The 27,345-nt window shown below is 36.7% G+C and overlaps 1 protein-coding gene across 2 annotated transcripts in view; it reads right to left on the minus strand.

Moving 5' to 3' along the window:
- Positions 1 to 27,345, minus strand: part of CDH8 (cadherin 8) — a 435,918-nt gene that overhangs the window by 57,263 nt on the left and 351,310 nt on the right. For both annotated transcript variants that reach the window (XM_053603265.1, XM_053603259.1), the window contains exon 10: positions 25,913 to 26,030. In XM_053603265.1, the coding sequence (XP_053459240.1) occupies positions 25,913 to 26,030 (118 nt within the window). The remainder of the gene's footprint in view (positions 1 to 25,912; positions 26,031 to 27,345) is intronic.

The following is a 27,345-nucleotide window of genomic DNA, read 5'->3' on the forward strand; positions in this document are numbered from 1 at the left end:
TGCCTAGGTCTGGATGTGTTTGGGGGAAAATGATGAGTGACTGATAAAGGGATTTCTTTTTTAGGGCAATAAAAAAAGTTCTAAAATTAGCTGTGATGATGGTTGTACAACTCAATGAATGCACTGAAAGCCATTGAACTATATGCTTTAAATGGGTAAATTATATGGCATGTGAATTATATCTGAGTAAAGTGGTTATTGTAAAAAAACTTCCTCCCACACACACAAAAATAAGAGTAGAATACCTCTGCTTTATGTAAATTTCCATAGTGTAGTTGGGGTCACTGCGGCCCAAAAGAGGGAACAATTTCCCAAAGACCTTCAAGGTAAAACTTAGGGACAGAGATCAAACTAGACCCTCCCTCCTGCTTTCTCCCCTATATAGACTCTGATGTGAGGCTATTAGTAGATGATGTTCCCAATCAGTTTTGATGTGCAAAGAGATTGTGTTCAGTGCCCCTTAAGACCAAAAGATCTAGCTGAAATGTTTACATAATATATTGCCAAGGCCTAGCCTAAGGAAGGGGTAAATGGAAGAAATTATTTCTAGATGTATCCAAGTGTAATTTACCTAGGCTGCCTTTGAACCGGGTCATAGCCATATTTGGGGCAATTTATTTAAACTATGACCTGTAGGATTAGAGGCACTGTGCAGATACTGGACAGAGAACCCTGTGGATGCCGTCACACACCTCATAGGATATACAACAGCATTTCTGGCCTAGATGCTGCTAACACCCCTCCCCACACCCAATTGTGGCATCTTTAGACATTGCCAAATGTCTCCTGCAATACAAAATCACCCCCAGTGAAGAACCATCGGTCTGGTTTAGGTACTAAAATAATTTGTTTGATCATCACTTCTTAGCAATATCTAGAAGAAAAGTAAAATCTCAGTCTAAAACAGTATTTGCTCAAGTCTTAGAATGCAAAAATGTAATTCGAGTAAAGACTGATGCAGCTTCTAGATTAAAAAAAAAACTGATTTATGATAACTGAGTTGTGCAGGCACTGAAGAGTTTGTGGATGTTTCAAAATGACCTCCTTTTCATGAACATCAAATTCTTGATCTATCTGCAGGAAAAAAAATGGATTGATAGCTGCTATCAAATTTGATAGCAGATCCTGGATATAAAAAAAGTTTTCTTGCTGTAAAATTTTAGCTGCCTGTCACTTACATTATATTATGTCACATCTCACAATGACATATTGCAAGGTAATGCAATGTAAGTCACATAATAGACAATTGCAATTCATAACTTTTGAAATGGGAGAGTCATTCTTTACTGAGAAGCTTCCCCAGGGAAATGAAGGAATCCCTTTGCTGAGGTCACGCACAGCGCTGATGCTGCCGGCCTATCCGCAACTCTTATTTTACTCTTTATTTTCCAAATCTGACTTCCTCTCAAAACTGACCTTCCCTATTTTCTCCAAATGCGATAGGATTATCCATCAAGCAGCCCCAGTAGAAAGTGAGGACTTAACCCAGACTGACTCACCACAGTCTCTGGGCTGCTGTTAGCCTAAAGGAAGAGTTTGTGTGAATTAAAAGAGATAGATTCACCTTTGGAAAACTACAGCCTCATGGGCTCAGGGACTTGGCAATGGAGTTATGTCTTTCTGAAAATTTGACAAGGGAGATTTCACTGGGATCATTGTCTTTTCAAGGAGAGTGTGTGTTGGTTCTCAATGCCCACTCTTCCCTGGGGCTTGACACCTCGTGTAGGAAACAACTCACACAACTAGACACAGAAGCTCTGAGAACATTTCACCAACATAAAAACAGAGAATGGCCCAGTTGGATCACATGGGCACTGCCTTAACCAAACATGAGCCTTTTTCTAGAAATTGATAAGGAACTTGGGATAGAGACCATCTCTCAATCAAAAATTGCAAGCTGTGAAAAGCAGGACTGCTGCTTCCGAAAGGATTTGTTGTTTGTTTATTTGCTTGCTTGTTTTTTTGCAACTTTGTGGAGAAAATGTGCAGGGTAGATAATCCAGCACAGAGAAAGTAAAATAGGAAAAGGCAGTCGTACAACATTCTGGAGACACCTGCATCTGGCCAGTAGACCATTTATACTCTGAACTCTTTTGTTAGTTGGATCCATCTCCCTTTAGAGTAAAAATAGTATTTCTGAGATTTTCTGCCACTTGTGAGCAAGTTCTACGATGCATTTACTCTCTCCGTTGAGTTTTCCATCTATAAGAGAAAGCTCTTTTGTGTGAAGTTACATTAAATGCCTTCACCATTCATTGATCTTCTCTTTGAATCCATGCATAATTATTTGGGTTTTTTGGTGTTTTTTTTTTGGCCGGGGCAGGGTTTGAACACGCTACTTCCGGCATATGGGGCCGGCGCCCTGCTCCTTGAGCCACAGGTGCCGCCCGCATAATTATTTGGGTTATTTTCCTTGTAACACTGTAAGTCCATTTTGGGAAAAGACTAAGGCTGAGAGATGCACTAGCCATTCAAAGATCAGTGAGCGAGTGACAGAGCCCAGAGACAGGACTCAGTCTGTGGGAAAGGATTCCTCGCCTTGTGAGATCGTCTCTGCTCACTTTCATGACTGCTACCTCTGAGAGTCTTTTATATGTTAGAAGACAAAGAAAGACAAGAATTACGTGGGATCACAGATAGTAGAATCACAGCTGTGGCAGCCCATGACTTTCCCAGTTGCTCCAATTCTTCTCTGCACCATAACCCGCCCCCCTTCAGATTCCTAAGAGAACAAACTAATGTGTTCCATTTATCAAGAGGCTCAGACCCACTGCAGTGTGCTTGCCCTTGCTTCTGTAAGCTCAACAACTAATAGACCTAAAATAGTGAAGCTGGAAGGGACCCAAGAATTAACCAGTAAATTATGAACTCTATCTGCTTAATTTCCACAAGCAAGTTGTAGCTTTCATTTTCTGAGTTACACTGGATCTCCTGCTAGAATGTATGACTTCCCGGACATCTTATTTGCTCCTTTTGTCTTTTCCCTTCTAAGGAAAAGCCCGTGTACCAAAGCACATTCTCATCACCCTTCTGAGAAGGAAGGGCTCTAATAAGAGAAGGTTTTGATTCTAAAACTTCACGTTCTTTTCTCAAAAACAGGACCTAGCACACACTCCAATAAGACATTTCCAGGAGAATCTTTTCCAGACAAAATTTAGACTTTACTTTGCAATTTCAACGATGGACATCGTGCTTTGAGAGACTTGTACAAACAATTCCTTGTTAATAGTATTGCAGTTATTTTCAAAGACATTGCATTAAGGAATTAGCAAGTGAATATAATCAAAACATTGGCTGCTTTTGCAATGTGCTTCCTTTTAGTCTTGTCAATATTCTAACTGTAGTTGATCTACATTGCAGACTCTTCACCCAGCATTATTCTTATATGGAAGTTATTATTCTTTTCCTGCATAAGTCAATGGCTTTGTTTATTGGAACAGTATATTTAATTGAGTCTAAAGTACACATATTTTCCCTTTCATTTTTTAATATTCTTAAAATAAGAATGTGTCTTAGAGCTCAGAAAATATTGTATTTGTCAAATTTATGTACTTATGTATGTATGTATTTTTGTGTGTTTTTTTTTTTTTTTTTTTGAGACAGAGTCTCACTTGGTCACCCTCAGTAGAATGCTGTGGTGTCTTAGCTCACAGCAACCTCAAACTCTTGCGTTCAAGCGATCCTCTTGCCTTATCCTCCCAAGTAGCTGGGACTACAGACACCGGCCACAATGCCCAGCTATTTTTAGAGATGGGGTCTCATTCTTGCTCAGGCTGGTCTTGAGCTCATGAGCTCAGGCTAGCCATCCACCTTGACAACCCAAGTGCTGGGATGACAAGCGAGAGCCACCATGCCCTAAAAATTTATGAACTTTTTAGTGAAACATTATTTCATTCTCAGTTGATCTTAAATTAACAGTGCTTCTCATTAACAGTATCTCATTTAACAGTATTAAAAACTTGTATTTAATACAAGCTTTTTTATTTTTTTATTGTTTTGGGGATTCATTGAGGGTACAATAAGCCAGGTTATACTGATTGCATTTTTTAGGTAAAGTCTTTCTTGCAATCATGTCTTGCCCCCAGAAGGTGTGGCACACACCAAGGCCCCACCCCCCTCCCTCCTTCCCTCTCTCTGCTCTTCTTTTTTTCCCCACCCCTCCCTCCTTCTTTCTCTCTCTGCTCTCAACCTTCCCCCACCTCCACTGTGACCTTAATTGTCGTTAATTGTACTCATATCAAAATTGAGTACATAGGATTTATGCTTCTCCATTCTTGTGATGTTTTACTAAGAATAATATCTTCCACTTCCATCCAGGTTAATACAAAGGATGTAAAGTCACCATTTTTTAAATAGCTGAATAGTATTCCATGGTATACATATACCACAGCTTGTTAATCCATTCCTGGGTTGGTGGGCATTTAGGCCATTTCTACATTTTGGCAATTGTAAATTGAGCTGCAATAACAGTCTAGTACAAGTGTCCTTATGATAAAAGGATTTTTTCCCTTCTGGGTAGATGCCCAGTAAAGGGATTGCAGGATCAAATGGGAGGTCTAGCTTGAGTGCTTTGAGGTTTCTCCATACTTCCTTCCAGAAAGGTTGTACTAGTTTGCAGTCCCACCAGCAGTGTAAAAGTGTTCCCTTCTCTCCACATCCACGCCAGCATCTGCAGCTTTGAGATTTTGTAATGTGGGCCATTCTCGCTGGGGTTAGATGGTATCTCAGGGTGGTTTTAATTTGCATTTCTCTAATAGATAGGGATGATGAACACTTTTTCATATATTTATTAGCCATTTGTCTGTCTTCTTTAGAGAAGGTTCTGTTCATGTCTCTTGCCCATTGCTTTTTTTCATGTGGATTAATTTGAGTTCTCTATAGATCCTAGTTATCAAGCTTTTGTCTGATTCAAAATATGTAAATATCCTTTACCATGGTGTAGGTTGTCTATTTGCTTTGGTTGTTGTCTCCTTAGTACAGAAGCTTTTCAGTTTAATGAAGTCCCATTTGTTTATTTTTGTTGTTGTTGCAATTGCCATGGCAGTCTTCTTCATGAAGTCTTTCCCCAGGCCAATATCTTCCAGTGTTTTTCGTATGCTTTCTTTGAGGATTTTTATTGTTTCATGCCTTAAATTTGAGTCTTTTATTCATCTTGAATCAATTTTTGTGTGTGGGTCCAGTTTCAGTCTTTTACATGTAGACATCCAGTTCTCCCAACACCATTTATTGAATAGGGAGTCTTTCCCCCAAGGTATGTTCTTGTTTGGTTTATCAAAGATTAGGTGGTTGTAAGATGTTAGTTTCATTTCCTGGTTTTCTATTCTATTCCAAGTGACTATATGTCTATTTTTGTGCCAGTACCATGTTGTCTTGACCACTATGGCTTTGTAGTACAGACTAAAATCTGGTATGATGATGCTCCCAGCTTTAGTTTTATTACTAAGAACTGCCTTAGCTATATGGGTTTTTTTCTGGTACAATACAACATGCAGAATCATTTTTTCCAAATCTTAAAGTACGATGTTGGTGTTTTAATAGGAATGGCATTGAATAGGTAGATTGCTTTGGGAAGTATAGACATTTTAACAATGTTGATTCTTCCCATCCATGAGCATGGTATGTTCTTCCATTTGTTAATATCCTCTGCTATTTCCTTTCTGAGGATTTCATAATTTTCTTTATAGAGGTCTTTCACCTCCTTCATTAGGTATATTCCTAGGTATTTCATTTTCTTTGAAACTATGGTGAAGGGAGTTGTGTCCTTAATTAGTGTCTCATCTTGACTGTTATTGGCATATACAAAGGCTACTGTCTTGTGGACATTGATTTTATATCCTGAAACATTACTGTATTTTTTGATGACTTCTAGGAGTCTTGTGGTTGAGTCTTTGGGATTCTCTAAGTATAAGATCATGTTGTCAGCAAAGAGGGAGCGTTTGACCTCCTCTGCTCCCATTTGGATTCCCTTTATTTCCTTGTCTTGCCTAATTGTATTGGATAGAACTTCCAGCACCATGTTGAATAGTAGAGGTGACAGAGGACAACCTTGTCTGGTTCCAGTTCTAAGAGGAAAAGCTTTCAGTTTTACTCCATTCTGTAAAATATTAGCTGTGGGTTTGTCATAGATAACTTCAATCAGTTTAAGAAATGTGCCACCTATGCCTATACTCTTCAATGTTCTAATTAGAAAAGGATGCTGGATTTTTATCGAATGCTTTTTCTGCATCTATTGAGAGGATCATGTGATCTTTATTTTTGCCTCTGTTAATATGGTGGATAATGTTTATGGACTTGTGTATGTTAAACCAGCCTTGCATCCCTGGGATGAAACCTACTTCATCATGATGTATGACTTTTTTGATGATAAGCTGTAATCTATTGGCTAGGATTTTGTTCAGAATTTTTGCATCTATATTCATGAGTGAAATTGGTCTGAAATTCTCCTTTTTGTTTGGGTCTTTTCCTGGTTTTTGTATCAGGGTGATGTTTACTTCATAGAACGTGTTGGGGAAGATTCCTTCTTCCTCAATTTTTTGGAATAATTTCTGCAGCACAGGAATAAGCTCTTCCTTGAAGGTTGGATAGAATTCTGGTGTGAAGCCATCCGGACCAGGGCATTTTTTGGTTGGAAGATTTTTTTATTGTTTCTTTAATCTCAGTGCTTGAAATTGGTCTGTTCACGAGCTCTATTTCTTCCTGGCTAAGTCTAGGGAGAAGGTGTGATTCCAAATATTGATCTATTTCTTTCACATTGTCAAATTTCTGGGCATAGAGTTTCTGGTAGTATTCAGAGATGATCTCTTGTATCTCTGTGGGATCAGTTGTTATTTCCCCTTTATCATTTCTGATTGAGGTTACTAAAGATTTTACTTTTCTATTTCTTGTTAGTCTGGCCAATGGTTTATCTATTTTATTTGTTTTTTAAAAAAACCATCTCCTTGTTTCATTAATTTTCAGAATGATTCTTTTGTTTTCAATTTCATTGATCTCTGATTTGATTTTGGATATTTCTTTTCTTCTACTGGGTTTGAGCTTAGATTATTCTTCTTTTTCCAACTCCATAAGATGGCTTGTGAGTTTGTTGATGCAGAGCTCTTTCTGTTTTCCAAATGTAGGCATCTAAAGTGATAAATTTTCCTCTCAAAACTGCTTTTGCAGTATCCCACAGGTTTTGGTAGCTTGTGTCTTGTTGTTATGCTCAAGGAAGTTAATGATTTCCTGTTTTATTTCTTCCTGCACCCATCTGTTATTCAACAGAAGGATATTTAATTTCCATGCCTTTGTGTGGGGTTGAACATTTTTGTTAGAGTTGATTCCAACTTTAGTGCCTTATTGTCTGAGAAGATACAAGGTACAATTTCAATTCTTTTTATTCTGTTGATATTTGTTTTGTGTCCCAGGATATGATCAATTTTGGAGAATGTTCCATGGGGTGATGAGAAGAATGTGTATTCTTTATCTTTGGGATGGAGTGTTCAATATGCATCTATCAAGCACAGTTGTTCTAGGGTCTCATTTAAAACTCTTATGTTTTTGTTTAATTTCTGTTTAGAGGATCTCTCAAGCTCTGTAAGAGGAGTGTTAAAGTCCCCTGTTATTATGGTATTATCAGATATCATATTGCTCAGACTGAGTAAGGTCTGTTTCAAGAATCTGGGAGCATTTAAATTCGGTGCATAAATATTTAGAATCGAAATGTCTTCTTGTTGTATTTTTCCCTTGACCAATATAAAGTGACCATCTTTATCTTTTTTGACTTTAGTTGCTTTAAATCCACATGTATCTGAAAATAAGTTTGCAACTCCTCTTTTCTTCTGAATTCCATTTGCCTGAAAAATTGTCTGCCAACCCTTGACTCAGAGTTTTAATTTGTCTTTTGAAGCCAGGTGTGTTTCTTGCAGACAGCAAATGGATGGCTTGTGTATTTTAATCAAGTCAGCCAATCTATGTCTCTTCAGTGGGGAATTCAAGCCATTAAGATTTATTGATATAATTGATAAGTGTGGTAGTAGTCTATTCATCTTATTTTGTGAGAGTCCATTGCTTAGTTTTATCTTTTGCATCAGTGTGGAGGTTAGGTTCTGTCCTTTAATTTCTGAGCTCTTACTTTGTTGCTGATCCATTGTGATGGTCAGTGTGTAGAACAGGTTGAAGTATTTTCTGTAGAGCCGGTCTTGTTGTGGCAATTTTCCTCAATGTTTGTATATATATAAATTATTTGCTTTCTCCGTCAATTTTAAAGCTTAGCTTATCAGGGTACAGAATTCCGGGCTGAAAATTGTTCTGTTTATGTAGATTAAAGGTAGGTGACCACTTTCTGCTTGGAAAGTTTCATTAGAGAAGTCTGCAGTCACCCTGATGGATTTGCCCCTGTAGGTCAACTGGCGCTTACTCCTGGCAGCTTGCAGAATCTTTTCTTTTGTCTTGACTTTAGACAGGTTCATCACAATGTGTCTTGGAGAAGCTCGGTTAGAGTTGAGGTGACCAGGGGTCCGTTATCCCTCTGAAAACAGTGTGTCAGAATTTTTGGTTATATTTGGGAAATTTTTATTTATAATATTCTCTAGTATGTCTTCCATTCCTCTGGGGCATTCTTCTTCCCCTTCTGGGATTCCTATAACTTGTATGTTAGAACGCTTCATAAAGTCCCATAATTCTGACAGTAAACGTTCTGCTTTCTCTCTCTTCTTTTCTGCCTCTAACTATCTGAGTTATCTCAAGAACTTTGTCCTCTACCTCTGAAATACTTTCTTCTGCATGGTCTAATCTGTTGCTGATACTTTCCATTGCATCTTTAAGTTACCTAATTGACTGCTTCAGTTCCTTCAGCTCTGCTATATCCTTTCTATATTCTTCATATTGTTCATCTTTTATTTGATTCTGTTTTTGGATTTCCTCCTTCATTGTTTTCATCATGTGTTTTCTAAATTCCTTTTCTGTCATTCCTAACATTTCTTTATAGGTTGAATCCTCTGCAGTAGCTACCTCATGGTCCCTTGGAGGGGTTGCTCTAGACTGGTTCTTCATGTTTCCTGGAGTTTTCTGCTGATTCTTCCTCATGAGTGATTTCTTTTATATGTTTCCTTGCCCTAATTTTCCTTTCACTTCCTCTTGCTCTTTAAGTTCCCATGCCTGTGGACTAAGGTTTTGATTGTATAGGACCAGAAGGATGAGAAGGTTGAAGAGCAAGAAGGGATAAAAGAAAGAAAAAGAAAGAAAGAAAAGAAAATAGAGAAAGGAGAGGGAGTGTGTAAAAGGGAATATTGACAAAAAGAAGAGAGGCACAGAAAGAGGGAGACAGAGCAATATATGTTTACAATAGGGTACTTTGACACAATCTTAAAAAAACAAAAAAACAAAAAAACTTTGTGGGTGCCCAGTTGGGTGGTTCCCATGAGGTCAGCAGCTCTTTGCTAACCTGATTGGACATAGTACCCCACCTCCACCAAGTAGAGAGGAAAGACAAAAATGCTATAAATCAAACCAAAACAAGCAAACACAAAACTTTATGGGATAAAATTGGGTGAAAAAACAAATAATAGGGGTAGAAACACTAGCAAAAATGAAGTTCTAATTATTGAAAAAGGCAGCAATGGGAACTTGTATTTAAACTAGAAAAATGGAGAAAGAAAAGAAAGAAAAAAATGAAAAGAAAAATCTGTACAGAAAAGGTTGAAATTAAAAAACAAAACAACAACACAATAAACAAAAAACAAAAAAAAAACGACAAAAAAACAAACAATGAAGTGTATATATCATGTTGAATATTGTCTGGGCAATGGGTGGTCTTCTGGGGTATGAGATGTTAATCACAGTGCTGATAAGACTGGAGGCTTCCACTGATTTTTCAAACCCCACAGGGTTGAGACCCTAAATCTCTCCTCAGCCCTCTTAAAAGGCACTTTAAACTTCTAAACTTGGCTAAGCAGAAGCTTTCCCAGGAAAGTGCTTGTCACTGGGATTACTGCTGAAGTGGATAGCAGTAATTCTATCCACTTACCCAGTGAGCCAAAACTAGTCTCACTTTGCCCCTAAGGTTAAGGCTGTAAGGTGGCTCAGTCCCCACCTTTAGGCTGCTCAGTCACTAGGTTACTAGCTCCTGCCCGCCAGATCCTTGCTCTGCAACCATGAGGGTGGAGCTTGCCGGGGCAGTTCTCTCACAATGGCTCCCTGTGGCCCACAGGCAAACACTATTAGTTCTGTCTGGCTTAGCGGCTCAGTCTGAGGCCCTAGACAACGTCCAAAGTTCTCCGCGCTCGTGCTCAAGCTCTCCCCAAGGCAGTTCAACTGAGTGCCAAGTCCAAAAACACCAAAACAGTTCACAGGTAAGGCCTTTCCAGTTTGCAGTCTCACTGCTGCTGTACTTACAGCTGTCGGCGGGATTAGACCTATGGAACACACGCGACCACTTGCCAGTTTTCCACTGTTTTTGTCCTCCTCTTGGGGTCCAGAAGTCTCTCACTGACTCCCTGTATCCTCAAAGGTATGATTATAGGCAGATCCCACCAGCCAGAGATGCCTGGAGTCTTATCTCCCCAGACTCACGGTGCCCAGTTGCAGGAAAGCTGTTACTCAGCCGCCATCTTGCTCTCACTCCCTCTATTTAATACAAGTTTTAAAGGGTAAAATTGAATTAGTATCTTGGCTATTGTGAATAGTGCTCCAATAAACATGGGAGTGCAGATAGGTCTTTGACATGTTGGCTTCCCAGTAGTGGGATGGCTGGATCACATGGTAGTTCTATTTTTAGTTGTTGGGGAAACCTCTATACTTTTTTCCATAATGGTCATAGTAATTTATATTCTAATCAAAAGTGTATGAGCGTTCTCACTGAGATGTGGAATCTAAAAAAAATTTTTTTGATCTCCTGGAAGTAGAGAGTAGAATAATGGTGGGGATGGGTTAAGGCAAAGGGGATCACACATAATGGAATCACAGCTGTGACAGCCCATGCTTTCCCCAATCTGTCCAAATAGCTATAGTCTGGTTAACAGATACAAAAGCAGAGCTAGATAGGAGGAATAACTTCTTGAATCATAATAATGTTCTATATAATGTAATAGCACTATAGGGTAATTAATAAAAAATTATTATATATTTTTAAACATCTAGAAGAGCATGTTTTTAATATTCTAAACACAAAGAATTAATAAATGTTTTAGGTGATGGATTTGCTAATTATTGTGATCTGACCGTTACACATTGCATATATGTATCAAAACATCCATCACGCTATACCTTATAAATACATACAATTATTATGTGTCAGTTAAAAATTAGAAAAGCAAAAAAAAAAAGAAAAAAGTAGGATTAAAAATTTAAGCTTTGGATCAAGAAAAAGCAATGATAATGCATTGGTGTGCTATGGTCAAGTGAACTCAGAAACAGTTCACTTGACAGCTGAGTCCAGTACCCTGAGAAGTTCCTGCCTTGTTCTGCATAAACAAAGTATCCCTAGAGCTGTTGAGAGACAAAGAATAGTGATCTGGGTCAGGGATCTTCTATTTCAGTGTTCCCAACATTAAATCATTTAAATTTCATATCACATTACTAAAATGTATATATTTATTATTTATATGGCATCACCAATCTACAAACCCCCATTTCCAGAAACAATATATTTCTTTTTTTTATGTATATATATGTACTTTTATTCTAAGAATTTTATTTTATTTTTTTGCAGTGTCTGGCCAGGGCTGGATTTGAACCTGCTACCTCTGGCATATGGGGCTGGCGCCCTACTCCTTTGAGCCACAAGCGTCGCCCTCAGAAACAATATATTTCTAAGTGCTTTCTCTTTATATTTAATTCACTTCAGACTTCTTTTTTGCAGAGATGCATTTTTTACTTTGATTAAAATAAATTTAAAAATCACATTATTGATTTACTATTTAAGTGCTAATTAATTATCATTGTTCTCCTTTTCCTAATCTATTGGATACATTTGATTATGCATGATCATTAAAATAGGATAAAACAGAAAAAAATAAAAATGTATATAGTTAAAATTAAGTGATGGTTTTCTCTTCCAAATTTTCAGTACTATTCATAAGACACCTTCTTTCCAATTTATTTCTATGAGTCTAATCAATTTGAAGATATGGAAAGAGTAAAAGGTATACCTATATAAGATCGTACTTAATTTTTATGATAGATGTACATTTTGTTTTTCACCAAAGGGCCACTACACCCAACTTTATGGCAGGTACTTTTCCTCCATATGTGACAGGTTATTTTTGGTGGACAATTGTCACAGCTGTTGCTAGCATTTTGTAATCCAGACATTTCGATATTGTAATTAATTGAAAGTCCTTCCAGAATTTGGCAATAAGTTGTTTGTCAGTCTCCATTTTTATGGCTTACTTTTTAATTTTTTTTATGTATATATATGTAATATATACATATATGTATAACTTTTTATATCTTTCTATATAGTCATTAAATTTAGACTGAAAAGGTGTGTGAGGTTAGTTGAATCAGGCCTATAATGATTCTTGTATTAGCCTAATACAGCAGTTATTGTAGTCTTCCTAAATATGAAAAACTACATAATAGTTTCTTTCCCAATGACTCAATATTCTTATAACAAATTGCAAAGAGAATCGGGGGCAGTCAGACACTTACAATCTAAAATAATGGTAACTAAGTAGTAGGAACTCACTTTGCAGTAGGTATAATCATTGGTTTGTGTTCTAGGCCCATAATGCCTGCAATAAGTCATTTTGATTGTTTTTGTCTTCTTTTGTAATATTACCAGGTTTTCCCCCAACTAAGACCTTAACAGTCTTCTCCAATGTTTAGCTTTGGTTTCTGATTTTCCATAATTTTCAAAAAGGAATAACAACCTATAAAAATGGTAAAATAAAAATATAAATAGTTTACTGAGCAAATGTTCTAGAAATACCCTAAAAAGTTAAAAACAAACAAACAAACAAACAAAAAGAAAACCAGTGTGGGCTACTGATAAGAAGGTGTTTCTACCATCTGCGGAGCCACATTCTATGCCTGGCAAGTCACACAGCATATCTGAGCTTCATTTTCCTCATCTGTAAAATAATCATACTCATCCTAAATACGTATACAAAGAGATAGATAAATACATGAAAATCATGTGAATTAAATAGGTACTTAATAAATTTTAGCTATTGATTTTGCTTACAATTTGATATATAACCTATTTAGAGTAACAGGTTTTGTCTCAAAACCACAAAATTTCCAAATAAAATCCTAAATAGATAAGTAAACACACTTCTTTTCTTTTTAATTTATTTTTTATTGTTAAATCATAGCTGTGTACATTTGTGCAATCAAGGGGTACAATGTGCTGGTTTCATATACAATCTGAAATATTGTCATCAAACTGTTCAATGTAGCCTTCATGGCATTTTCTTAGTTATTGTATGTAGAAATTTGAATTCTGCATTTAGTAGGTTTCGCCTGTACCCATTCTAAGATGCACCATAGGTGTGGCCCCACCCATTACCCTCCCTCCACCCTGACTTCCCCCTCCCTTCCCCTCCCTTGGCCCTTTCCCCACATTCTTGTGCTATAGTTGGGTTATAGCCTTCATATGAAAGCTATAAATTAGCTTCATAGTAGGGCTGAGTACATTGGATACTTTTTCTTCCATTCTTGAGATACTTTGCACGATCTACAGACACATGAAAAAAAGCTCATCATCCTTAATCATCAGAGAAATGCAAATCAAAACTACTTTGAGATATCACCTAACCCCAGTAAGAGTAGCCCACATAACAAAATCCCAAAACCAGAGATGTTGGCCTGGATGCGGAGAAAAGGGCACACTTCTACACTGCTGGTGGGAATGCACACTAATACGTTCCTTTTGGAAGGATATTTGGAGAATACTTAGAGATCTAAAAATAGACCTGCCATTTGATCGTATAATTCCTTTACTAGATATATACCCAGAAGACCAAAAATCACAATATAACAAAGACATCTGTACCAGAATGTTTATTGAAGCCCAATTCATAATTCCTAAGTCATGGAAGAAGCCCAAGTGCCCATCGACCCACGAATGGACTAGCAAATTATGGTACATGTATACCATGGAATATTATGCAGCCTTAAAGAAAGATGGAGACTTTACCTCTTTCATGCTCACATGGATGGAGTTGCAACATGTTCTTCTTAGTAAACACACTTCTTGACCTTTATAATTGTATATTTCTCAATAAAAGTTATTAGTAAGCAATTATATATCTATGACATGAAATGTTATCTGGATTATACCTTGAAAACAAAAAGTCCTTGCAAAACTAAATATCCATCTAGAATACATACATTTATTTTAGGAAGGCAGAAAACTTATAATAGAGATAATACAGAGGGACAGTTTTTCATCTCAGTTCTGACATACCCAATCAAAATGTGAACTTTATATAATTACCTGCACACATTTCAGTTTTCTTTCTTTGGAAAAAAAAAATATTGAATTTTATATAGTTGTCTCTTAACCATGCTAGAACTTTCTTTGTAGAATTTTAACCTAGCAAAATTTATAGCAAAGGCAAGTTTCATCTTTACTTAGAATATATGTTTCAGAACAGAATCAATCTTATTTCTTAAGACTTGAAACTCTGGACTGACAAAATATTTGTATATATATTACTGATTTATATAATATACATTTATATCAGTATACTTCCCAGTCACATTACTAAACCACGTGTGTGTCTGTGTCTTTAAAAGCCCCTTAATTGTGTAGAACACATTTGTTATCCTGCTAAAAACATTGAGAGGATGGAGAAAACAGCCAAAAACTAGGAAGCACCACATTAATTTTCCTATGGGTATCAAAGAAAGTGTTACGATCATAGAGGCTATGGGTTTCTATAAAATGTTTCATTGCCCTTGTCTATGTTCCACATTTTTTTTTTTTTTTGGTCATTGCCTATGTCTCCTTTAAGTAAACCATGTACTGGTACAGCCCCTAACCTAGTCAATTTACATCTTTCAAAGATAAAAGCTGTTCCTTTCTGGGAGACCTTCCTGATAAATCAAAACTGAATCAAATAATTAAATAACTTCATAAAATTCTTATGTTTCCTTGTCCCCAGCCTTACAATTTATACAACACTAAAAAGTTTCAAACTATTAACAACATTTATCATATATTTAGCTAGTCCTCTTCATTTATGAGAATAATTTATTTCTTAATATTTCCAGAATTCTGTCCACAAATACTGAGACAGAGAAGCTATAATATTGTTGAGGTATACCTTTTAATAATTCAATATTTTAATATGGTAGAGATTTGGGGCAATAACTTCTAGAATAAAGATCACTTCCACGTGCATTATTTCTTTCAGAGATTGATTACAAAAGACAATAAGTACATAAAGCACCATATAAATGACAGGTACATCCCTTGGCATTTATCCTACATTCTTTCATTTGTTTACAGCAGCAATTTTGTTTTGACATTTTCTTTTTTTTTTTTTTGTAGAGACAGAGTCTCACTGTACCGCCCTCGGGTAGAGTGCCGTGGGGTCACACGGCTCACAGCAACCTCTAACTCTTGGGCTTACGCGATTCTCTTGCCTCAGCCTCCCGAGCAGCTGGGACTACAGGCCCCCGCCACAACGCCCGGCTATTTTTCTGTTGCAGTTTGGCTGGGGCTGGGGCTGGGTCCGAACCCGCCACCCTCAGCATATGGAGCCAGCGCCCTACTCACTGAGCCACAGGCGCCGCCCTTGTTTTGACATTTTCAAACACATACGGTCTGTTGTAAAACTTTAAAAGCCTGGTCCAAAGTCTCATCCCCATTAATTAGCAGACCGACTCAGGACTTGTCTTATTTCAAACTCTGTGATGTTTCTTCAGATACCATGTTTGCACACGTGGTATGTTAGAACAGATGAGGCTCTAGATCCCCAGCATGAACCCATTCATTTCGTATAAGAGGAAACCGAAGTTCAGGGAGGAACTTCGGTTTCCTCTTATAAAAGGTATACCTCAACAATATTATAGCTTCTCTGTCTCAGTATTTGTGGACAGAATTCTGGAAATATTAAGAAATAAGTAAATCACAGTGTGACCTTGATGGAACTGGCAGTGACTGGCCAAGCAAAAGAATGAAATTTAGAGAAGGATGATTGGGTTCCACATACCAGGTCCAGGATCACCTTGTTTTCAGAACACCCTAAGATAAACAGCCTCACAAGGTTGGGAATAAATACTCGAGCAATAGAGGGAGGAAATTCCAGTAGGCAATCTATTAGCGTGAAAGCAAAGGCAATGAATAAACCAGAGAGCTCCAAGGACAACAATTACTATCTTCCCCTACAATGTGCATCAGTGCATTCATTTTGGTGACATCTTAGGGAACAGACAGAAGAGGCAGCCGATGGAATGTGAACCCGGTGTCATGGCCAGGAATCAGCACAATACCATGCTCTGGTTTCCAGGAGGCCTTGGTAAACATAACACACTGATACTCAGCTAAAAACCTGTGTTAAATGACAAGTATCTGAACCAGTCATCTACAAGAGCTGGAAAAGGTCTGAACTATAAATAACGAATCTTGTATCGAAGCTATAATAGGTTCTAACAAGCCTGCAAAATGGAATCATCAGCTCCAGCTCACTGGTAGTGCTGTACTGCAAATTACAGTGAATCCATGGGTACTGGGAGTTTGGAAAGGCCTCACTGGTAGGCTTTGACCCTACAAGGGTAAACACATTGCCCAGTATCATTCAACATATCTCATCTGAATTAAAACATAATGAGTGTGCTGAATTAGAATTCAGAGAGAGAATTAGCTGTCTGTGATTGCAGAAGCCCATCACCACTCTGACCTTCCAAATGCTTCCTAAGGATGGGACTGATATGACCCATGAAAACTTAACTATTTTTTATGAAGGTCCAAGTTCACAATTGGGTAAGGTCTAAGGGGGAACTTTTATTATAATAGAACAGAACTTAGAAAGTATGATCCAAACCTCCCGAATCATAGTATTATGCAGGACAGCATGTGAATTTTTCCATTATGTGACAAAAATTTGTGGTAAATTTTATTTTTCTCCCTGAGAATTCAAATTGGCATAAAACTGAGTCCTGAGGAGAGGAGAAATACACCAGACAGGCTGGAAAGGACAGCTTCTATTTTCTTCACTGCTGTGCGTCCAATTCCCAGGGGAGAGCCTGGCCCATGGTAGACGCTAAATAAATAGGTATTCAGTGAAAGAATGAGGGAATAAAGATAAGATTATTAATAACCTTGGAGGACAGAGAGAGACGCTTTTTGAGTTGAGCATCTGTCTCAGCAGTTACCACACTGTCCTGCACAGAAAAGCAGAGAACAAACTTCACAGCAACTGTTAGCCACCCACTTGCTCTGCTTACCCATGAAGGGCACTTCAGCCTGAGTTATTACTAATGACTCAAAACTAGTTAGATAGAAGCGGGAGGAAACAGAGAATGGGAATCCAGACAGTGGGGATGGAGAGAAGGGTTCAAAAGCATAACTAGCTTGGCATGTTCAAACCAAAGGAGCAAGGGGTGTATAAGAAGGGAGAAAATGCTGGAAAATAAAGCGGAGGAGGTAGACGCTCCCGCTCATAGCCCCATCATTGTTTCTTCAAATAAAAATACACCTTTGAAGTTCTACTCTTCGCATCTAATAGCTTCATGAGCTATTTACTCTGATACTCCTAGCTCAAAAATTCTGTCTTTCTATCAACTCTTAACCATTCCAGTCACCAACATGTGAAGATTGTATGATATTTCTAGCTCTATAAAAACCTACAGTTTTTGAGCACTCTTCATTTTTTTCCTTTAGTTGAGTTACTCTAACAAGGTTTATATTCAGTGAACCTAAATTACGCATACAATCCTGTTTCCCATTCCTCTTTTCCCTTTGCTTTATTCACGGAGAATATTTGCAGACAGGTTCAATCACTGGTCTACCAGGCATGTGATCATGAAATAACATATTGTTAGTTATCTCCTAAAACCCATTTCAGGTCCCTTATAAATATTTTTATTTGTTATATTTGGTGAATGAATGAGATTCAGAAGGCTCATAAAATTATAGAAGAAAAGAAGAGGGGAAGGAAACTAAAATTGATTATCCCTAATTTCAGACAATGAACTTAGCACACTACCACTTGTTAAATTAAATTAAGGTTATTTTATTCAAAACAACATGGAGTAAATATTATTTCCATTTTTCAGATAACATTTAGATTATTTTGTAAGTTCTCACAGATCATAATCAGTAGAGCTAGATTTCAAACCTGAGTGTCCCTACATGTGAAGCCTTTGCTGTTCTATATTCCACGGGGTCAGTCCCTTATCTTTCATTCTAATTCATCCCAAGTCACCTATGTTGATGCTCTGTGTGGAGTGCCCCCTTTACTGTCTCCAAATTACTTCTCTGCCTTTTCTATCCACTTCTTTGACAATCTGAGGGATCTGAAGCACTTGGGCGGTGTTATTCAGGTCACATCCTCAGACAGAATGTCATGGATGCCTAATGTATCTATAAAATGCTCAAATTCATTCAAAACACAAACTTCTGTGATGAAAGGAGATGAAATGATCTTCAACTACATTTAATACTTCTTTTTCTTTTTTTTTAGAAAAGGAGAATTTGCATAGACTGACAGCTCATTTTGCTTTTACATCCAATTTTAATATTTGGTTGTGCTTTCCAAAGGCCAGTTGTGTTTGTTTGAGACCCACAAGATCCCAAGACCTATTTTTATGCTTGTAAATAGACAATAAGTCAGTAAATAGCAATCGTGGTAGCACAGACAACAAAGTGGTACAAATAAAACTGGCAGAATGAAAAATATTTCTCTAACAGATTCTTTATATTTATCCTTATTTCAATTGATCCCTTTATTTTGCTTTACTTTCTTTATTTTTTTTTTTTTTGCTTTTTTTTGTTTTTTTTGTTTTTGTAGAGACAGAGTCTCAGTTTGTTGCTCTTGGTAGAATGCTATGGCATCACAGCTCACAGCAACCTCCAACTCCTGGGCTTAGGTGATTCTCTTGCCTCAGCCTCCTGAGTAGCTGGGACTACAGGTACCCACCACAACACCCAGCTGTTTTTTTGTTGCAGTTGGGCCGGGGCAGGGTTTGAACCCCCCACCCTGGGTATATGGAGCCGGTACCCTGCCCACTAAGCCACAGGTGCCACCCAAATCCCTTTATTTTCCTATGTAAGGATTTAGAGCAAAAGTCTCACTAAGGAAAATACTCAAAGGAAAAGTTTTATTTGCTAACACATCTTTAACATAACTAAAGTAACTTTAAGATAATGAAGCATGCATCAATTTATTATCTTGGTTTTACTCTTTCAAAAATCTTCAGAATTAGAGTTTTTTTGTAAGAAGCAGAAATGATTGCTAGCAAATTGACAGGGAAGGTCTGATGCAATTCACAGCCTTGAGTAGAATTATGACAACCACACTTATAAATCTATGTGATTTATCTGCATAATACCCTTGTAGTAATCTCAGAATTAAGTTATCTCCCATAACATACATTGAATAATAAATCCCAAAGGTAGTTCTATGTCTGGCCAGAAAAATCACCTTTGAATTTTCTTTTCTTTTTTTTTTATTTTAGAGACAGAGTCTCACTTTGTCACCCTTGGTAGAGTGCTGTGGTGTCACAGCTCACAGCAACCTCCAGTTTATTTGGGCTTAGGTGATTCTCTTGCCTCACCCTCCCGAGTAGCTGGGACTACAGGCATCTGCCACAATGCCTTGCTATTTTTTGTTGCAGTTTGGCCAGGCCGGGTTTGAACCCACCACCCTTGGTATATGGGGCCGGTGCCCTACTCACTGAGCCACAGGCACTGCCCAACCTTTGAATTTTCAACATTTCAAAAAGAAACTATTCACTTTTGAAGGTTTCCATATATTATGGGTTAGGAAAAAACAAACAAAAAAAAACTATGGAGACTACAAAATAACAAGTATAAAAGTATATTAAAAAGTAGTATAAAAACTACTTAAGCAAAGAAAATCTTGTTTTCTGAGACTAACTACAAAGTTATATACAACTTGGAAACAGAAGTAAGGTTTGATCTGTTAACTATTTTTCTTAGCTTTTATATTGTCCTTAATTGCAGTTTAGGCAACAAAATGAAACATAAATGGCTTTTTATCAACAGCATATTGCTGGAAGAATAAACAATAAATTATGGATTCCTGAAGCAGAAGCCTTTTTGGATGATATGTGCACCATGCTATTCTACATATGTGGGATTCTCCTGTTCATGCAAATTGAGCCCTACCTTTTATGATTCAACATGGAGGAAAAAGACCATATGTCTATGGGTAAGAGCAAAGGACTTACAGGGAGGCACATCACTCAGAGTTCAGTGCTGTGTACCATATTGTAGAAAGTCCACTGTGAGAACAGGATCATCAACACCATTCCAGAAACATCTGTAGGTCATCATTACCACACTGACACAAGCACACAGTTTTTGCTTCTGGCTTAGCTGTGTTTGCCTGGGAAACCCCATAATAAGGAGCCTGCATTAGTGCAGGTAAGGACTCTTTTGTAAAGGTCACTTTAGGAAAGAAATGTTTTTTTGTTTGTTTGTTTTTTGTTTTTTGTTTTGTTTTCTGAAAACCCTTTCTGAGCTTCAAAACAGCCTGAAGGTATGGAAGAATTTAAAGGGTTGCCAGAAGGCAGACAGGTGGCTGAGCAATGGGGCCCTCTTTGCTGTGTGAGTCAAAAGGACTGTGCTTTCAGGTTAAAAGTTAGTCTGAATAGGTACAGCTGGCTTAAGGTAGAGAAGAGAACTCTGTCTTGACATCTGTATCCTGAGTACAAGTGAGACATTTATTAATAGGAGGATTCAGCTGGCGAGAAGGAGGGTCGGCCCTGGCTGGCACGGGATCAGAGAAATCCACTTTCAGGCAGTAAATTTTGGTTTTGTGACAAGAGGCATCTGGGATAAGCTGACAGTGAAAATGCAAAGGAAGACTGCCTGTAATTTTCCAGCCTATGCAAAACAGTTCCCACAGAATATGTATGTTGGCTGAGGAAAGATGTGAGGTTTGAGTCAGTTTGAAACAACTTGATGTGCTAGAATTAAAAGTGATCCTAACAAGTTGGGAGATGGTGCTAGCCATTGTGTGGAAAGCCCTGAATTTCATTTTGGCAAAGGTAGTATACAAAGTAGAAAAAAAAGAGTCTTCATATTCAAAAGCAGATCCAGGAATCCTGCAGTTATTTCTGTGGTTGGTAAATATTTTTGTAGCCTCTCCTTTCCTCCTCCTCTTCCTCCTTCTCCTCTTTTTTTTTTGTCTTTCTATTTTTAACTCCCTTTAGGCTCCAGTACACTGTAGTACTACATAAGCATAGTTCTTGCAATGCATTTTAGTGAGGGTCAGCTTTTTACCAAATACCGAAGAGGCCACTTTCAAAATTATTGCACAACATAAAAAATATATATAGATGAAGATAGGAGACCAGCGAATCAGGAGAGTTAATGTTGCAAAAAGACCTGGTTGACGAGTTAAGAATTATTGAATTTATATGAAGACAATCCTGACTCATTTATTGATGAGTGTTTTTCTATGTGCTAGCTGACCATTATGCTAAGAACTCAATCCTCAGTTACACGAAACCATTTTAGCACACCTATCTGGCAAGTATATTACCATGGTTTTATAGATGAGGAAACTGAGCCTTAAAATAAATTGCTAGAGTCAGAGCATTCTCATGATGGAAACTGGTAGAAGTTAAAAGGTGATAAATCATAGACTATAGGAATTAGGCCAATCAGTAGAAATGGAAAAGCCTCACACAAAGCATGAATTATAGTCTATAAAGGGAACAGTGGACAATGACATACTGCAGGTATGTTTATTCCAAAGTGCAATCCACATCTACGTTATTCAAGTTAAGTCAAAATTATGCCTTTAAAGTGAGCTTTTCATCAGTAAGATTTCAGTCAATGAGGAGCTATCAGGAAGAAAAAAATCAGTATCCTCAGGTACTATGATTCCTCTTCTGTCTTTTCTTAAACATAACAAAGTCCAAGTTCACTGTTTATTTCTCTTAGAAATAAGAGCTTAGAAAGCAGAGCTTTTTTCATTTCATGTGATTTAAATGTTTTGTATAGGCCACAGACAGTGGTTCATGCCTATAATCCCAGCACTCTGGGAGGCCAAGATGAGTGGATTGCTTAAGCTCAAGAATTTGAGATCAGCCTGAGCAAGAGTGAGACCCCATCTCTAAAAAATAATATAAAATAACCAGGCGTTGTGGTAGGTGCCGGTAGTCCCAGCTACTCAAGAAGCTGAGGTAAGAGCATTGCCGAGCCCAGGAGTTTGAGGTTTCTGTGAGTTATGATGCTATGGTACTCTACCAATAGCAACAGAATGAGACTCAATCTCAAAAACTATATATATTTTAGTTATCAGACTGTGCTCTGGAAATTCCCATAAATATTTTTACCTACTATGTACAGGCTGCAGAAGAGGTTTTTGTAGACCTCAAACTTCCTACAAGCAAGATATTTTATTATCTGTAAAAAAGCTCATTTCTTTTCCCCATCTTGTTATATTTGTTTAATATTTTCCATTTCCATGGTTACAGTAGACGCCAATACTGAAATGTGGTCAACAAAACTTTCCAGTTATAAATTCACCAAATTCTATGGAAGATGAAAATAAAAAATGTGGATCATACAGAAAATTTAAGATGCTATGATTTTTTTGGTATGTATACACGGTATTAAATGGCTCATCACATTTTTGATCCTTACATCAACCTTTATCCATATTGAAGGTTGTTTTTTTTTTGTTCTGGCAGAAATATGATTGTCATATGATTAGGAGAATTTTTGTGAAATCAGTTAACTGTGTAGGAGATAAGAGATAGCTAATTTCTATCTCATTTTGTCTTTGATTGAGAATTCACTGGTGGAAATTGCATTAGGACCAATCTATATCAGAGACAAGAAAGATCGTAATAATTTCAAATTGAAAGATATGGCTGCAAGTTCATTAGAAAATGCTGAATACTGAAAGGATCTCCCTTGAAGGATCAAATTGGATAGGATGGAAATTCATTCATCAATTATGGATTTAAATATAGTAATATTAGCTATCTCAAAATTTTAACAAGTTCAAGTGGGCTTGAACTTGTAACTGATAATACTTAGTGGAGAAACAGCAGCCACAGACCATTCTGAAGTCCATTTTAAGAAGAAAAAATTATTTTAAATACACGTATATGGTTTAATTCCACCTCTCCATTTTCCTAATGTAAAATACAGCATAGTTTGAAAGTAAATAATGTTGAGTAGTTTGATTTTTTCTGGTAGCTTTTATATCCTGTCATCATTAACAATGAATTGGCAATGAACTCACAAAACACCTGTCTATGTATCATCTATCTATCTCCTTTCTTATACTCACCTCCAACATGTTTAATTTGACAACCTCTTTTTACTACTTTAATTGTTTCTGCATATTAGGAAGGAACAAATTATTTTTTCTATTTTCATGATAACTGTTAAGATTTCAAAGAAGTAGTGGTCTATGGAGTCAAATTCATGAATTTCTGATCTAGGAAAAAGTAAATGTAGTATAAACTTTGAAAGGTGGGGGGATCCATGATTTATTCCATCAAGGAGATGTTGGATATTTGAATCCTAAATCCAAAATCACAGTGCTTATGTCCTTCTTTCCATAAGGCAGTCCTTGTTTATGGTGCCTCTCAGGCATAAATATAAAATGCAAAATATGAAAAACCTTTTCACTTGAAAAAGTGGCCCAGTTGGAATAATAAATGGCATAGTCACCTGCTACAGAGCAAGTGAACAAAATTTAAAATAAACATCCATGTCACCTGCTACAAAACAAGTGAAGAAAATTTAAGATAAACATTCATGACACAGAAGGCTCGCTCTTTTCCAAGTTACTTTGTAATATCTGTCATCTGTTGTTTTTTTTTTAATTTTATATAATAAAACATAAATAAAATTAAAACCCTATAAGATGCATAAAAATTCTAACTTTCATTTTCTACTCTGAAAATAAAGCTGACAATGCATGTGACATTAAATATTCCAGGGTGGCGCCTGTGGCTCAAGGAGTAGGGCGCCGGTCCCATATGCCAGAGGTGGCGGGTTCAAACCCAGCCCCGGCCAAAAATCACAAAAAAAAAAAAAATAAATAAATAAATATTCCAGTAGAAGTTTTATTAAATGTGTGATGAGGCAGAAAGAAGTTTTACTTTCTACTAATTTCAAAAGTCAGAGAAATCACATGAAAATCACTCCCCAGAGATCTCCCCTCTATAAAATTGTTAGGGCAGAATAAATAGAGGTAAAAATTATACTTCCGTGGTAACTAAATAATACCTCACCATCCACCAGGTAAGGTAATGCCTTCCAGGGCCACACTTCCGTATGTAACGTGCATTTCTTGAAATTACTGAATATACGGGAAACATCAGGGAGCTCAGAATATTCCAAATGGGAAATAGCGCTTCCCAGAAAATCTGTAGAGGATTTTATATACAAAAATAATGACTGATACTAATTAGCTCACATGGACCACGCTTACGTGCAGACTTGCCGTTCTGTCTGGGGTTTTGAAGAGGGCTTTTAGGACTTTTTGAAGAGGGCTTTTATGTTAGACTTCTTCATGTGACCTCGATAAAAAAGAAAATCTTGGCAGTACTAACAGAGGGACAAAGACAATGTGCTTGGATTCGAGTTCTCAGTTAGAGGTGACTAAAAATGAGCGCTCCATTATTGAGAAGAAAGAATAAGATTGTGTCTCCTATAATAGTGGCAGTCAGCTGAACAAGTAACATCTATATAACAACTTTCTTACTTCTTTTTCTAGGATGCATCCACATTTATCAAAGCATCCCCAAAGATAAGTAGCATTATGTTAAAAGTCAAGATTGTAATATATTTAACGCACGCCATAAAATGTTATTTCATTTTGTAAAGAAATTTTATCAAAATGCAGTATGTCCCTTAGATAGAATATATTAAATAATCCAAACAATATTATGAGCCGAATTTTACTCTTCTGTTTAAATACAATGTATACAATGACCATTAAAAAAATCAAACAGTAAATCCCCAAACCAGCGTTCCACATATTTTGCTAATCATTCTAAAACACCTAAAACTAAGACTTCACTATATTTGAACCAATATAAAGTTTTTAAAAGTCTTGTTAAATACATTGCAACTTAAGAATTAAAAACAAAACATAGACTTTTTTTTAAAAAATGATCTATGAGCTTTATATGTAGTAAATATTATGTTTAAAGGAAACAGTAATCCAAACCTGGGCCTTGAAAAATAATGAAATAGATTAAATGTTCCCAGTGAGTGAAAGACGTAACAATAAATCAGTTCATACTAGCTCCTAATTAATACTAATAAGAAGTGTCCTTCAAGAAAGATTTTCTGATATAATTGTTATTGTTAAAGTTGGTACAGGCTGAAAACAAATACCTCCAATGTGTACCCGCAAAGCAGGCAAAATTAGAATAGGCTTTTCTGACAGACTTGGTAAACATTCAATCAAAACTTAACAACTGCAAAGTGCAAACCAGATCCTTCTCTGACAGATTTCTCAGTATCTGAAAATTCCTAGAAGCTTTCACAGGGGTTAAAACTCTCTCTTCATTTTTTTTTAAAGTAAGATGATTGAGGTATTCCCTGGGATAAAATTAATTTTCACATTAACACCTTTCTTATCTATTGTTTCAATATTGGGAAGGGGAAGTGAGGTAATTACCATGCCATTAGGCTGATAAGCTGGATTTCAACTGCTCAGGGGTAAAGAAAAATTATTTGAATGGTATTTCCAGTTAGGTTATGAAATTGCATCCTATTTTCCCATTTATACTCTCTCCTGTTGCACAAAGGTAATATATTTACCTTCATTTTTCTTGATGGTGAAATTTGGATTGTTGACCATCTCTGGAAGAAGACTGTATAAGAAATAATGTCCATTTTTGGGATCGTCCTTATCCAGGGCGCTTACTGTTTGAATGACCTGTAACATAAAACTTGACGTCAACGATTCTCATGATATCAGAGGGCTCCTACTGTCTACGAAGTTTATTGATATCCCTTTTGTGGTCTGATACTTTGGCCCAAAGGCTTTTTTCAGCTTTCTAAGTTGTCATGGATGGTTTGTGCCAAGAATAAGGAGGAGAATTTATCACTCTAAAACCTCAGCTTCGATAAGTTGATGAAAATTAAGAGCATTACCTTTTTGTCCATTTGGTGTCTGTGGCTTGAAATAGCAAAGTTAAGTGTATTTGAAAATTCCACTGGGCAATTACAGGTTTCTTTCCAATTTGAGTATTTACGGGCATCTAGAATGAGATTTGGAATTGTTACAGTGATTGCAGTGAGGCTCTTGGGAGGATCTTGGAGGTAAATGACTTAAATCTTGAATCCTAACAACACTTTTCTTTTTCTTATCAGGTTTACAAATGTTTGCCAAATCGAGTGTTCCTCAGCACAAACATCACTGCAACAAACCTTTCTGATAAGTTGCATCTGTTCCTTCCCGACCATGAATACTGTCTTTAAGTCTAGTGTATAACATATGCAAACAATACTTAGAAGTGTATCCTGAGATGAATAAATTATAGGGATTAGAATTAGTGTTGTGCAGAGAACTGGATAGATAGATACTTGGAATCGGTGCTGGTTGAATGTGCTTGTTTCATTTGCAAAGTTGCATTAAGTTAATGCTAAATTGTTTCTTAGGATGCCAGGGAATTATCTTAATAATTTATATTCATAATTCTGTGTTATTATTACATCAATAACATTGGACAAGAGTTAACGTAGTAAAAATTCTCGCTTATAATTCTATTGTGATAATAGGTTTTCTGTTAAAAAATAGTTAATAGTGAAATGCTCTCAGGTTTATTAAATTTAGAGAATATAATGATGGTGCTGAATATATTATGTTGGTTTGAACAATTATGTCACATTGAACTTCGCAACTGCATTAAAGAGAAAAAAATGGATCAGTTCTTTTTGAGAAAGGTCGTCATTGCTTTGTAGTTTACCTCTCAAACAAGTGTGAGAACCACCATTTCCGAACGTTTAGAGTGATGGGAATTTGCATTATATCAGCCACATGCTATCTTACAGGAAATTCAGGAATGTTATTTAAAGTGAAAATGAAATAACTTTCCTCAGCTTCAAAATTTTCGTTTTTAAAATGGAACATATTCTCACTTTTTAGGTATTTGACTTTGTTAAAGAACTTGTCACCTGGTTGTAATGTATCATGACTAGTTATAACTGTGCTTACCTTGACTAACAATATAACATAAAGTAGCCCCAAA

Source organism: Nycticebus coucang, chromosome 2, assembly GCF_027406575.1.
Source record: "Nycticebus coucang isolate mNycCou1 chromosome 2, mNycCou1.pri, whole genome shotgun sequence".
Classification (NCBI taxonomy): domain Eukaryota; kingdom Metazoa; phylum Chordata; class Mammalia; order Primates; family Lorisidae; genus Nycticebus; species Nycticebus coucang.